This window comes from Elephantulus edwardii, unplaced genomic scaffold (assembly GCF_000299155.1).
Source record: "Elephantulus edwardii isolate Elephantulus edwardi_28Jun2011 unplaced genomic scaffold, EleEdw1.0 scaffold00006, whole genome shotgun sequence".
In the NCBI taxonomy this organism is placed as follows: domain Eukaryota; kingdom Metazoa; phylum Chordata; class Mammalia; order Macroscelidea; family Macroscelididae; genus Elephantulus; species Elephantulus edwardii.
The window spans coordinates 13,609,134-13,621,170 of NW_006399756.1; the positions used below are offsets into that span (position 1 = coordinate 13,609,134).

A 12,037-nucleotide genomic window follows, 5' to 3' on the forward strand; every position below is an offset into this window, starting at 1 on the left:
TCTTCTCTCTGGGCTAAGAACATTGGTCCCCTCCTGAAAGAAACAGAAAGAGGAAAGAGAAGGATGGACTTGGGGGAGAACTGGACCCTCTGTATCTTTAAAAGTGAAGGTGAAAGGGGGCTAATTATCACAAAAGAACAAGTGAGATGCTTAAGTCAAAGGTCAGCCCAGTGTACCCCAATCTTTGACAAGTCAAGAAGGCCTCATTTGGAATAGATCTTGGCCATTGCTTTAGTCTAGAAGACATTTTGCTATTGTTACAAGCTTGTTATCTTTGATTGTCTAGGGAATCATACTGTGTAAAATCATTTCTACAAAAGGAAGTTAAAAGTCTAACATGTAGTAAAACATTACTAACAGTTTCTAATTGCAGTCCCAGACCGGTGTGGTTCAAATCCACCAGATGCTCTGCTGGAGAAGGAGGGACAATCTCCTCCTGTACCAGTCAGATCCAATTTGACAGCACACATACACACACACACGCACACAAAAAAAAGAATAAAATAACAATTTTTAAAAAAATAAATAGTTTCTAATTGGCATTCAAGGAAAACATACTCCTCAGACTCAAGCCGGTTGGAGTGAGATGGTGAGGACAGCTCAAGACAGGACAGGTTCCAACCTGCATCCATAGTGACTCTGTGAGTTTAGTTAACTCGACAACACAAAACAACAACAGGGCATTGCCTACATTTTTAAAACATAGACAATAATTAGGGAGCAATGTAATAAAGCTGAATAATGAGAAACTCCTGGGTGGTACTAAATATTGTTGCTGGCCCTTATTGAGGGCAACTGTCTGATTCCCCGACTGCTGCCCCACTTCGCTTTGTCACCTTTTACTCACACACAGAATGCTGACGCCAACGATCAGCATCCCCAGAAGAGAGCAAAGCCACCTGTCAAAAGAAAACGCCACCGATGAATGACTGCTCAGTGCTCCTCTCCAGCCACATTTCCAAAGAGACCAAAACAATTACACGTAATAGCCAAAGCTAAAGCAACATTTCTTAAAATTATTAAAAGCCCTAGTGGCACACTGGCTAAGCACTCAGCCACTCACATAAAAAGCTTGGCAGTTTAACTGAACCAAGTGTTGCATTATGTGTTATCCCACTAAGGGAAAGGTTAGCAGTTCAAATCCACCAGGCACTCGTCGGGAAAAAGGGGGTGATATTTACAAACTCAGAAATCCAATGGAAGGTCAGAACGAACCAGATTTAACTGCATGGCAAAGGGCTTGGATTTCTGGGGTTCGCAAAATCTTTGCTCCCAGAAAGATTACAGCCTAGAAAACAGTCCGGGGCGATTCTGCGCTGTCATATGGGGTCCCTGTGAGTCAGAACAGACTATCGACAGCTACGTTAGTTATTCTAACGGCGTGAGCGTGGTTTTCTTTTCATCTTACCTCCCCATTTTGTGCGCGAGTATCCCAAAAATATTGGTTCCAATGAGATAAGAGACGCTGGCTGGTAAGAAAGCAACGCCTGCAAATTTATGAAAGGGACACCTTATCAGTACTGCTATCAGCCAAATGCTGGAAAAACTAATAATTGTAGACACGGCAATGTTGATTAGAGCACATGAGATGAAACCCCAGGGTCTGCACCCGAGCAGCTAATATCCGGCACTGGCGAGCCGTCTGATCCCCTCATTCAGGAACCTGCACCGAGCTGCTCATATGTTCACACCCCAAAAATGAAAGCCATTTCTCTATCGATGGCTCCATCTCGTCTCCACCCCCTGTCTGGTCCCAGGCTCTCTGCTCATGGGGCCACATGGGCAGCTGGCAACAGGCTAAGCCTGGCCACTGAGACCTCACATGTGAGGGGACAGCAGTGACAGTCCACGTCATCAAAGTGATACATATTCATTGAAGAAAATGACAAAAAACATCATGCAAAAAGAAAAAGTTAAGATGTTCCCCCAATGCAGCATTCAGCCAGCCACAACCACTCTCATTCCTGGCTGGAGTTTCCGTGCATGTAAATGTGTCCACAGAATCTTGTTCCTCAAAAAAACATAGGCCTAGGGAGCTCTGGTAGCCCTAGTGGCAGGAAGTTACACTGCAATCCCAGAGATATGCAGTTCGAATCCACCAGATGCTCGGCGGGAGAAGGAGGAACAGTCTCCTCCTGTACCAGTCAGATCCGATTTGACGGTACACACAAAAAATCATTTAAAACAAACAAACAAAAAAACAAACATAGGGCTGTACTGTACCTACTGTTCTGGGCCCTATTGTAAGAGCAGTAAGCATTAGGAGCATCCTTCTGTGTTTAAGAAGAAATGTCTATGTGGTCTTTCCTGTGGCCGATATCAGCCCACTGTTACAATGACCAGAGCTGAGTTCCTGCTCTTGGCAGCAGCCATGGCCTTGAACAAGCTTCTTCATCAGCTGGGTGGGACTCCTCCAGTCAGACCAGGCTCAGCTGAGAGTGGGTTTTGACAGGTCAGCTCCAACCTCTCCCCACCACCGTCCTCTTCAAACTGAATATTTTTAGTATAAAGTACTATTATTTTTCCCTGAAATCAGATATACCAACTATGATTCAGTGCTTTGCCTATGAATGGGAAATATGTCTTCAAGGCTATGAGTGTTCTCAATCAACCAAAGAGATAAATTAATTCCTGCAATTAAAAACAAAACAAAACAACAAACCAACACAACAAACCACCAATAGATGGATAAAGAATCACCATAGCAGTCCACTCCTATATACATTCGAGACACCTGAATCCAGAGACTCAGATAGATACCTGCCCACCATCTGCACTGCAGCCCTGCTCATACCAGTCAGAGGGCAGGAACAAACCAAGCGTCCACCAACAGAGGCACAGGTAAACACAATGTGGTCTATCCATTCAGTGGACTCAGCCATTAAGAGCCATGATGTCCTTGAGGATTCAAGGGAGGGAGGGTGGGAGCAGAGGGGCGAGGAGGGCGGGAGGTGGGGGTGGGTAATGAGAGGGTCGCACAATTTGATAGGTGGAGGGAGGGGTGGATGAAGCAAATGAGAAAAATCCGGTGTGAGGTGTGAAAAACAATGTATACGAACTTTGTAAATAAACCAGAATAAAAAAACCAATAGGCAGAGACATGAAGTTCTGATTCGTTCCACAAAGTGGCTAATCCATGGAAACACCTGAGACGTCGGTCTGACACAGAAAACACAACAAAGTAGTCACTCACTTCTATACAATAGCTAGAACAGACCGACTAAAGCAGAGACACTCAAGTTCATTTTCGGCCACCAGGGAGCTGGGTGGAAAGAGACGGGGAATTACTGATTAATTAGAGGGCACTGACTTTCTGTTTATGGTGAGTGAAAACTTTTGAAAATGGATAATGGTTAAAGGTCGTACAATATAGTGAATGTCATTAATGTCGTTAAATTGTACACATAAAACTAGCTAGAAATGGGCAACTCCTTTGCTGTATGTATTTTACCATTCTATTTTTTTTTAAAGAAACAATAGTCAGCAAATGCCCACTCCACACAAACACTATAAGGCGCAGGGACTTTCTTACGCAGACAGTGTCCGACACACCCAGCAACGCTGTTAGCTCTGGAAGGACACACCAGCCTGGCACCACACCTCCACCATCACCAACACCAGCCATCAAGCCTCCAGAAAGGCTGAGACTTCACACACAGGAGGGACACCAGAAACGATCCGTTCCATGGACAAAATCAAACACCAGACTGTTACAGACGTGGTCATTCTGGGAAATGAAAATGAAGAGTAGGTTCGATTGATGTTCCGGGAGTTTACGGCCACACAGTGTACTCACACAGGCAGAACGGCTTCCCTTTTCACACTGGCCTGCAGAAGGGCCACACCAGACCCCTAAACAGTGACAGGCTTAAGACTCAAGGGGGGACACAGACCCAGGGAAAGGGCTGGGTTCTGCTTCCAGAGTGCCAGTTCCTCTGCACTGGGACACCCTCATGCTCCTTTTCACCAGGGCCAGAGCAGCCTGTGGGTTCCAGAACCATGGACTGCAAACTGCAGCGGTCCAAGGAAATGAGGGATTTCCTTTCAGTGTGGCAGACCCAGGACATAGGCACCGAAATGTGAATTTCTTGACAGGATGAAAGCCCCACTTGTTCTGAGGCAGGCAGAACGAATATTCACTGGTGGAAACGGGCGGTGAGCTAGCCCCGAGCAGGCCAGCATCTGGCCTGGGCGATAAGGCCCAGCAGATTATCTGCTGATGGAATCTGTGCAGCCCGAGGTTGCTTTCTGGCTCAGATGACCTGCCTTTCTGTCTCAGAGACTCTGTCAGCAAGCCCTCCGGCCCTGTCTGGAGAAGATGAGCACAAGCGAGTGACAGTGCCCTGCACATGGCCAGGACACATCCAATTAGAACTGTAAGCTGTTTAAGTGGAGACATCAGAAACATTTAAAAAAAAAAAAAAAGGCGCATCTCTGCCCAAGAGCACGTTCAAACAAACCCCACACGCACGACTCAGCGCCACATGGCTCACCGGGACCCCAGGCCCACACGTCACAGGGACCAGGGTGAATGGAAATCTTAACAACAGCTTGAGCAAACATCAGCGTGAGCTTCAGTGACAACACACAGAGACTGTCGGCTCCTCTTCTGCTAAACAGCCATCCACTGATTCAGTGCTTGTTATGAATTGAATCGTGTTCCATGAAAATGTGCATTCATTTCGCCAGGCCTTGATTCTCAGTCTTCCGTTTGTGATAATCTGACACGATCATCCCATGTTTGTTAGATGTTGTTAGATGTTGAGTTGACTACGGCTCATAACAACTCATGAACAGACTGGAACTCTGCTCTGCCCCATCCTCATGGCCTCTGTCAGGGTCAAGCCTCTTGTTACAGTAACTGTTTAAGTCCATCTCATTGAGGGTCTTCCTCTCTTTTACTGACCTTCTACCTTTCCCTCCTGACAACAAGTCCTAAGTCTGTGAGAGGAATTTTCACCATCCTTGTCTCTAGGGAGCATCCTGGTTGCTCTTCCTCCAGGGCAGATTGCTTTGTTCTTTTGGAAATCCATGAGATATTCAATAATCTTCAACACAACAGTGCAAAGGCATCAATTCCTCTTCTACCTTCCTTACTTTGAGATGCATAGGAAGCAACAGAAAATGCAATGGCTTTGATCAGGTGCACCTTAGTCTTTAAATGACATGCTCACCCTTTAACACTTTATAAGCGTCCTTGACAACAGATGTGACCAATGACCACCCTGTGTGTTGTAATCCCTACCTCCATGAGGCAGCATTAGAGGCAGTTATGGTAACGAGACAGTTATGGTAACGAGATAGGATACAGTCTACAGGAAGAGGCTGTTTCTTTAGTCAATCGTTTTTGAGATGGAAAGATATTTTAAAAAGAGAGAATACTCCTACGATAAAAATAATGCCCTAAAATATAATACTTTTAGACTATTCTCTCCCCCATAGACTTCAATGCCATAAACATATTTCATCCAGTTTTTCTCAGGCACAATGAGGGTTGCAGAATGGATTATATTTGGGGGTGCGGGGTGGGGTTTGGGGAGGTGCGGGGGGGATTGTGTACCAATGAGGGAGTTTTTCTTTTGCTTTTCAAGGAGAGGAGCAAACGGGGTGGGGGGAGGGGGGGGGGGGTGTGCGGGGAGAAGGGTGTAACAATGAATGAATGGAATTCCAAAATCTCTGTAGATGTTCATTGAAATGAAAAATAAACAAACTAAATTAAATTTAAAAAAAAGAGAGAGAGAGAGCAGAGAGAAAGCTCTAGCCAGAAAGAAGAGATGGGAACTGTGAACTCCCTAGACCCAGGGAAAGACAGACGCCACAACACACGGCCGTCTCCAAGGGGGTTCAATGTCACAGATGCCACAAGGAGACAAGGGATTTCCCCAGAGCTGAAAGGGATCGAAGTCTTCCTGCAAAGCGGGTGCCCTGAACTTCTAGCCTCTTAAACTGTGAGAATGTAACTTTCTATTTGTTAAAGCCACTCACTTGTGGTATTTCTGCTCCAGCAATGCCAGATAACCTAGCAGTGGGAGGAGGGAAGTATGTCCTTCCTGCCTGGTGGTATTTTTTTTGGTTGTTTTTAATAGCATGCTCTCTGAAAGTCATTGTGTTTCCTTTTCCTTCATGAAGACCAGGATGTTTCAAGCTAGTTTTCTCCCTGAGTACGTATCTGGAGTTGACCTCCAAGAATCCCCCCCACCTCCACTGAAGAGCTGTTACCGTCTAAGCGTGCCTTTGTTTGGTGCTATAACGCATATTACACTCCCCCTTTTCAAATGTGTGCTTGTGCTTTTCAGTGCTTTCATAAGGTGTGCAATTCCAGGACATTTTCACCACCCCTAAGAGAAACCTCCCCAACAGCCACTGCTGACAGCTTCCTGAGAGGCCTGGAGCTAGTTTGAAGAGAACAACTGTTAAGTATAAGACCATAGCAGCCCAAAGTGCCCAGCAGAAGAAGTGGTACTCAAGCCAGACCAACTTCAGGGAGGCAGGAGGGGAGGCAGCATCTATCCGGCAGATGTCGCACAGAGGCTGGTGACTTGAGGGAAAATGAGGCTGGCTGAGGAGTGAAGGCTGGATATACTGAATATGAACAATGCTTAATCTGAGCAGAAAGTTTCAATCTGAAGATATCAGACAGGGTGGGAATTTTGAAAGAAAATATCTAGGAAGAATAATAAATATGTGTAGGGGGAGGCTCGCCCTTGCAGATACTAAACAGTATTGTACATTTAGGCATTAAGTAGGAGGGCATCGACAAGGTAATGACAAGCAGATCAAAGAACAGAAGATGAAACTCAGAAACAGATCCAAAAACATGTGGAAATTCAGGATCTGATGGAGGTGAGATTCCAAGTCAGGGACGGGGCAAGAGACGGTGTTTGATTAGCTGGCTGTAAAGGGAGAAAATAACCCTAAATTCCACACTTGCTTAAAAATCACTTCAAAGTGAACGGGGGAGGGGAGGGGAGGAGAAAAATGCAACAATGAAAGAATGGAATTCCAAAATCTCTGTAGATGTTCATTGAAATGAATAAAAAAATACATTTTTTAAAAATCACCTCAAAGTCATTGCTGTTGAGTTGGAAATCAACTCATTGCTGACCCTCCCTCCAGTGGGTGTCTGAGGTTGTAAATTTCATGGGAAGGGATAACCCTTCTTTCTCACTCGGAGCCACTGGTGTGTTTAAACCACCTGAGAGGGTAACTTTTGGGTTAGCAGCACAAACAAGTCATACATTTATTAGCAGAAAATGAGTGTCTAGTTTAAAAAAGTGATGACAGCCTATAGAAAGGCATTTCTGGGTTTGACATGTTATAAAAAGAAGCCTGATAAATTGGGCTACAGCCTTTTCATTGTTTTGAGTTGCACATAGCATTGATAAAATAAAGTGGGGGAAAGTATCTGAAAAGTATTTGGGGAAGGAGAAACATCCTAAAATGCAAAGCACATGAAATCAATCAGCAAATAACAAAAAAACTCCACAGGAAAAGGGAAAAGTATATCCATAAGCAGTCTCATGAGAAATGGAGAAAACACTGAAGTTATCAAGGGTTTCCTTTTACTTGGATCCGTAACACCCATGGAAGCAGAGGTCAAGAAATCACACGAAGAATTGTATTAGGTTAATGTGCTGTCAAGGACCTCCTTAAAATGCTTAAGAGAAAGGACATCAGTTTAAAGACTAAGCTGCACTTGGCCCAAACCATGGTATTTTCAATTACTTCATATGCACGTGAAACCTGGACAATGTACAAGGAAGCCTGAAGACGTATGGATGCTTTAGAATCATGGTGGTGACTACACCCCAAGCTGCTAAAAGAGCAAACAAATCTGTCCTGGAAAACGTGAAGCCAGTATGTTTGTTAGAAGTAAGGATGCCAAGACTTCATCTCACAAACTCTGGGCATGTTATCAGGAAAAGCCAGTTGTTAGAGAGCAAAATCATGCTGGTAAAAAAGTAGAGAGTCAGAAAGGGAGAGAAAGACCCTCCAGAGGGCGCGCTGACACAGTGACAGCACCAGTGGGGGACAACGCAAGTGGAGAGCGTGGCAGGGGACGTGCAGGCTTCTGATGAACACAGGGCGGCTGGCTCCCAGAGGAATGACACCCAGCAACAATATTCACAAAGATCATAAATATTCATAAATACTGTTGCTATTCGCAACATTTTCACTGTCCAGAATCTTCTTCCTAGTCTGCCTTAATCTGGAATCTTCACCGACACCTGACTATAAAAGTGACCCTGCTGGAATTTTAAATGGTGATGGCACAACTTCCAGTATCAAAGCAACATGCAAGCGACCCCAGTACGACAAACTGACAGATGTGCCGTGGCCCATTCATGACAAGACCAAAGAAGGATGGATAGATTTGAGTGATGGTGCTGGTGACAAATACTGACGACCATATGGACTTCCAGAAGAATGAGCAGAGCTTTCTTATAAGGAATACAGCCAAACTGCTTTACAGAAGCAAGCGTGGTGAGGCTTTGTCTCATACACCGCGGCCATGTTAGGAGAGTCCAGTCCCCAGAGAAGATATTGCTTGGTGAAACAGAGGGTCACCAAGGGAGGGGAAGATCCTCAACGAGGTGAACTGATTCAGCAGCTGCAAGAAGGGGTTCAAATGCAGCAGCAAGATTGGGGATGGTGCAGGAACAAAAACAGGGGCACGATGAATCAGAACCCCCTAACAACAAGAATAGGCACCAATTCTACATAAAAAACTAAGAACATGGAGAGGTGAAGCTTTTTAAACTAAGCCTAGGATTTAAAAAAAAAAAATCCCAAAACACAACCACCCAAGAATCTGTGAAAAAAGAGAAGAAATTAATCCTAGCACTCTGCATAACTTAGCTGTGAACAATATTTACACAGTCATAATACGTCAGTCTGGAGAGTGGACGAGAGACACCCAAGTGTTGAGGACTCTCCTTCATAGGGTTGCTATAAGTCGCCTGCGACTCAATGGCACTTAACAACAACAACAACAATACATCAGTACTGAATGCCAATCTAACGGAGAGCTGTGATACAACTGTGTCAGGAGCACAGGGTGAGAAGTCTGTGGGTTAGCTGATTGATGTTCTGGGTCTTTTTATCCCCAGACGGAGCAACAAGAGTATTAAATGGTCATCAGCTTTGTAAGGATACCAGTGGACTAGGTCAGAAATTGGAAGAAGAAAAAAGAGCATACACAAACTATTAGCCAAAGAAATTAGCCAAAATACCCCCCCCCCCCAACAAACACATCTAAAAGAGCTGAAAGTTTGGAGTGTGGAGAGGCCCAGGACTGGGTTTTCTTTTTCATGACTTTTTAAATTTGGTAACTCTGCTAAAATTTAAATAATTTTGACATGGAAACATGGCCATAAGACTTGATGACGAAAAACCAAATGTTACACAATAAGGTAAATGACAAGTTTCAATTTGGGTTTGGATTTTTAAGCACTTCATACATACGCTGATAAATGCAGAACCATCTGGAAAAAGACAGAGAATTATCAAGAATGGCTCTCACAGAGAGTGGGCTGGGGGACGGGAAGAAGGGACATGAACATTGAGCATTTCAAAGGTCTGCTTCTTCAGTTGGGCTTTAATTTCTAAACATATATTCCTTGTTTCATTTAGAAACCATCTTAAAAGTTCATGCTCTTAAAAGCTAAATTTATTGCTATTTAGTAATAATGGTTAGTCTAGTTTAGGGATATGGAGAGATGCTGATTTTCTTTCTACTCTCTCCTTTCTGCCCAGGTCTCATGCCTCCAAATTCATTCTATATCCATCAGGGAAGGTATAAAGGCCAGAAATAAAACAGACCCTGCCTGGATCTCTCTGCTCCCCTCGGTACCAGCCTCATGAAGACTCAAACAGAGCCATCACCTGACCATCCTGGTACCACAGCTCAACCAGGCTGCACTGAGGGGACCGTCCCTGGAGGCAAACCTTTCAGCATCTGCAGGGCCCAGTGCTCACCCAGTTGCCACTTGTGGGAACACATGGTCTCCATCATCCAGATGGGCAGTGCCGGCTCCAGCATGGCGATGGCCATATTTGCGAAGCAGATGGATCCTTGAAGGGCGGGAGAGGGAAGAGGCTGCATGAGCTCCATCTGGGGCTTGACTGTCCCCCTGCATTTCCAATCTCAGCAACACTCCACGTGCCCACCCCTAGACAGCCAGCACAGGTACCCAGAAAGTTCTTCCCTGCTTCTGGAAGAAGATCTGAGTAACAAGGCAAGAGAACAGTCAAGGAGAGTTGCTGACGATGTGGACGTCATGATGATGATATTTTTACACAACTGAATCCCAAAGAACTGGAGGCAGCCTTCCAGATCATTTGTTTTAGCATTCCCACTTTATTAGCAAATAAAAGGGCTTCTAATTTATCAGTGAAGAGCTTGAGGTCACCCAGTGGTGCAGACAATGTCCAGACTACACACAGACTCGGACGAGCTGAAGCATTTGCGTCTTTCTCAATGTACAAGGAACATGGTTTTTCTTTCTTTTTTTTTTTTTAATGATGCCTTGGGTGCCAGAAAATTCAATAAGGACCCAGTGCATTTTATACCTAGTGGGATAGAGGGCCTTGTTGTTTGTTTCCCAAAACCAACCACATTTATAGGCCATCTGTGTCTATATTCATTGTCAATCTTTGAATCAGAAGCTTCTGTAAATGTATAACTAGCTAGAAAAGACACAGAGCGAACTTTCTAAGGGCTGCCTCTCCACCACGTTCCCCTTCATTGTTGTTGTTAAGTGCCGTCGAGTCGTAGGCGACTCATAGTGACCCTATGAATGAAAGTCCTCAACACTTGTGTGACTTACATTCTCTCCAGGTTCATAGGGTTTCCGGAGGCAAGCTATTACAGAAGTGGATGCCACTCCTGCTTCCAAGCTTGTTTTAATCAGGGAGCTCCACCAAACACTGTTCACCATGGGTAACCATTATTGCATTTGACATATCAGCGTAACAGTGTTCAGCTTCACAGCAACCACGAGTTACCTCATGTTCCCCTTGGACCCTCTAATTTGCTGGATTTCAAGGACTACTGTGCAGACCTGACTAAGGTGCTCACGTAACGAAGGCCAACTTTCATTCTTTACAGCATTTAAACGTGGAACACAGAAATGATGCTGAGAACATGGGACTGGGCTCCCCAAACCCCACCTCACTCTCAACTCCGTCCCCTAGTCAGAGCCTGAGGTTTAGTGCTGCATGGATTTTTCTCTTTTCTTCCATGAGCAAGGCCTACACAACAAACCCACCACTGTCAATTCAATACCAACGCATGGTGCCCCCATGGTGTCAGAGAAAAGCTGTGCTCCGTGACGTTGCCAGCGCCTGAGCTTTCAGAAGTAAATCACCAGGTCTTTCCTTCAGGGTGCCTCTGGGTGGACTAGAACCTCCCACCTTTCAGTTGGCAGTCATTCTCATCAACTCTCGGCACTACCCAGGAACTACCGGGGGCTGGACACGGGGTTCCAAAAAATGCTGGAGTTGTGGGTTTCCAGTTCCACAGGTCTGCCCAGATGACTGACCCGTCTTACAGCCCCACCTCTCATGCCCCCCTCCTCACTTCCCTAGACAACTCCAGGAGCTCCAGGCACCTGGGATCTAGAAAGCTCTCTGCGTCTTCATGGTGCACAGAGAATTCTCAGTACATGAAGGGGTCAGCACACAGGTTGACAGGCCTTCTGCCAACAGCGAGATAAACAGGTTTTGACCAGGAGTTAAGGACATGTGCTGCTCTGAGCAAAATGGCAAAGAAAAGTAAGACACACCAGCCTGGGGTTTGAAAAGGGCTGGTTCTGCATGTCCCAAAGCAGGGCATGGCCAGGTCATGCCAGTCTTACAGCATGACCAGTGTCTGTGAATGGCTTAGACAAATCTGACCCTCCTGGGGAGGAACAGGAAGGACCAGTGCCACACGGAGGGCCCTATGCCCCCTCCTGACCTGGCCCCAAGGGCCACCCCTCATGGCAGGTCCTAGGGTCAGACAGAGTAAGGCAGGCCCTGTGATGCAGCCTCACAC

General features: G+C 45.5%; 1 protein-coding gene across 1 annotated transcript in view; it reads right to left on the minus strand.

Annotated features, from left to right (window-relative positions):
- Positions 1–12,037, minus strand: part of SLC18A2 (solute carrier family 18 (vesicular monoamine transporter), member 2) — a 39,034-nt gene that overhangs the window by 11,154 nt on the left and 15,843 nt on the right. The window contains exons 10-12 of the mRNA XM_006879907.1: positions 9,979–10,074; positions 1,409–1,487; positions 848–899 (exon numbers count right to left, since the gene is read on the minus strand). Of these exons, the coding sequence (XP_006879969.1) occupies positions 848–899; positions 1,409–1,487; positions 9,979–10,074 (227 nt within the window). The remainder of the gene's footprint in view (positions 1–847; positions 900–1,408; positions 1,488–9,978; positions 10,075–12,037) is intronic.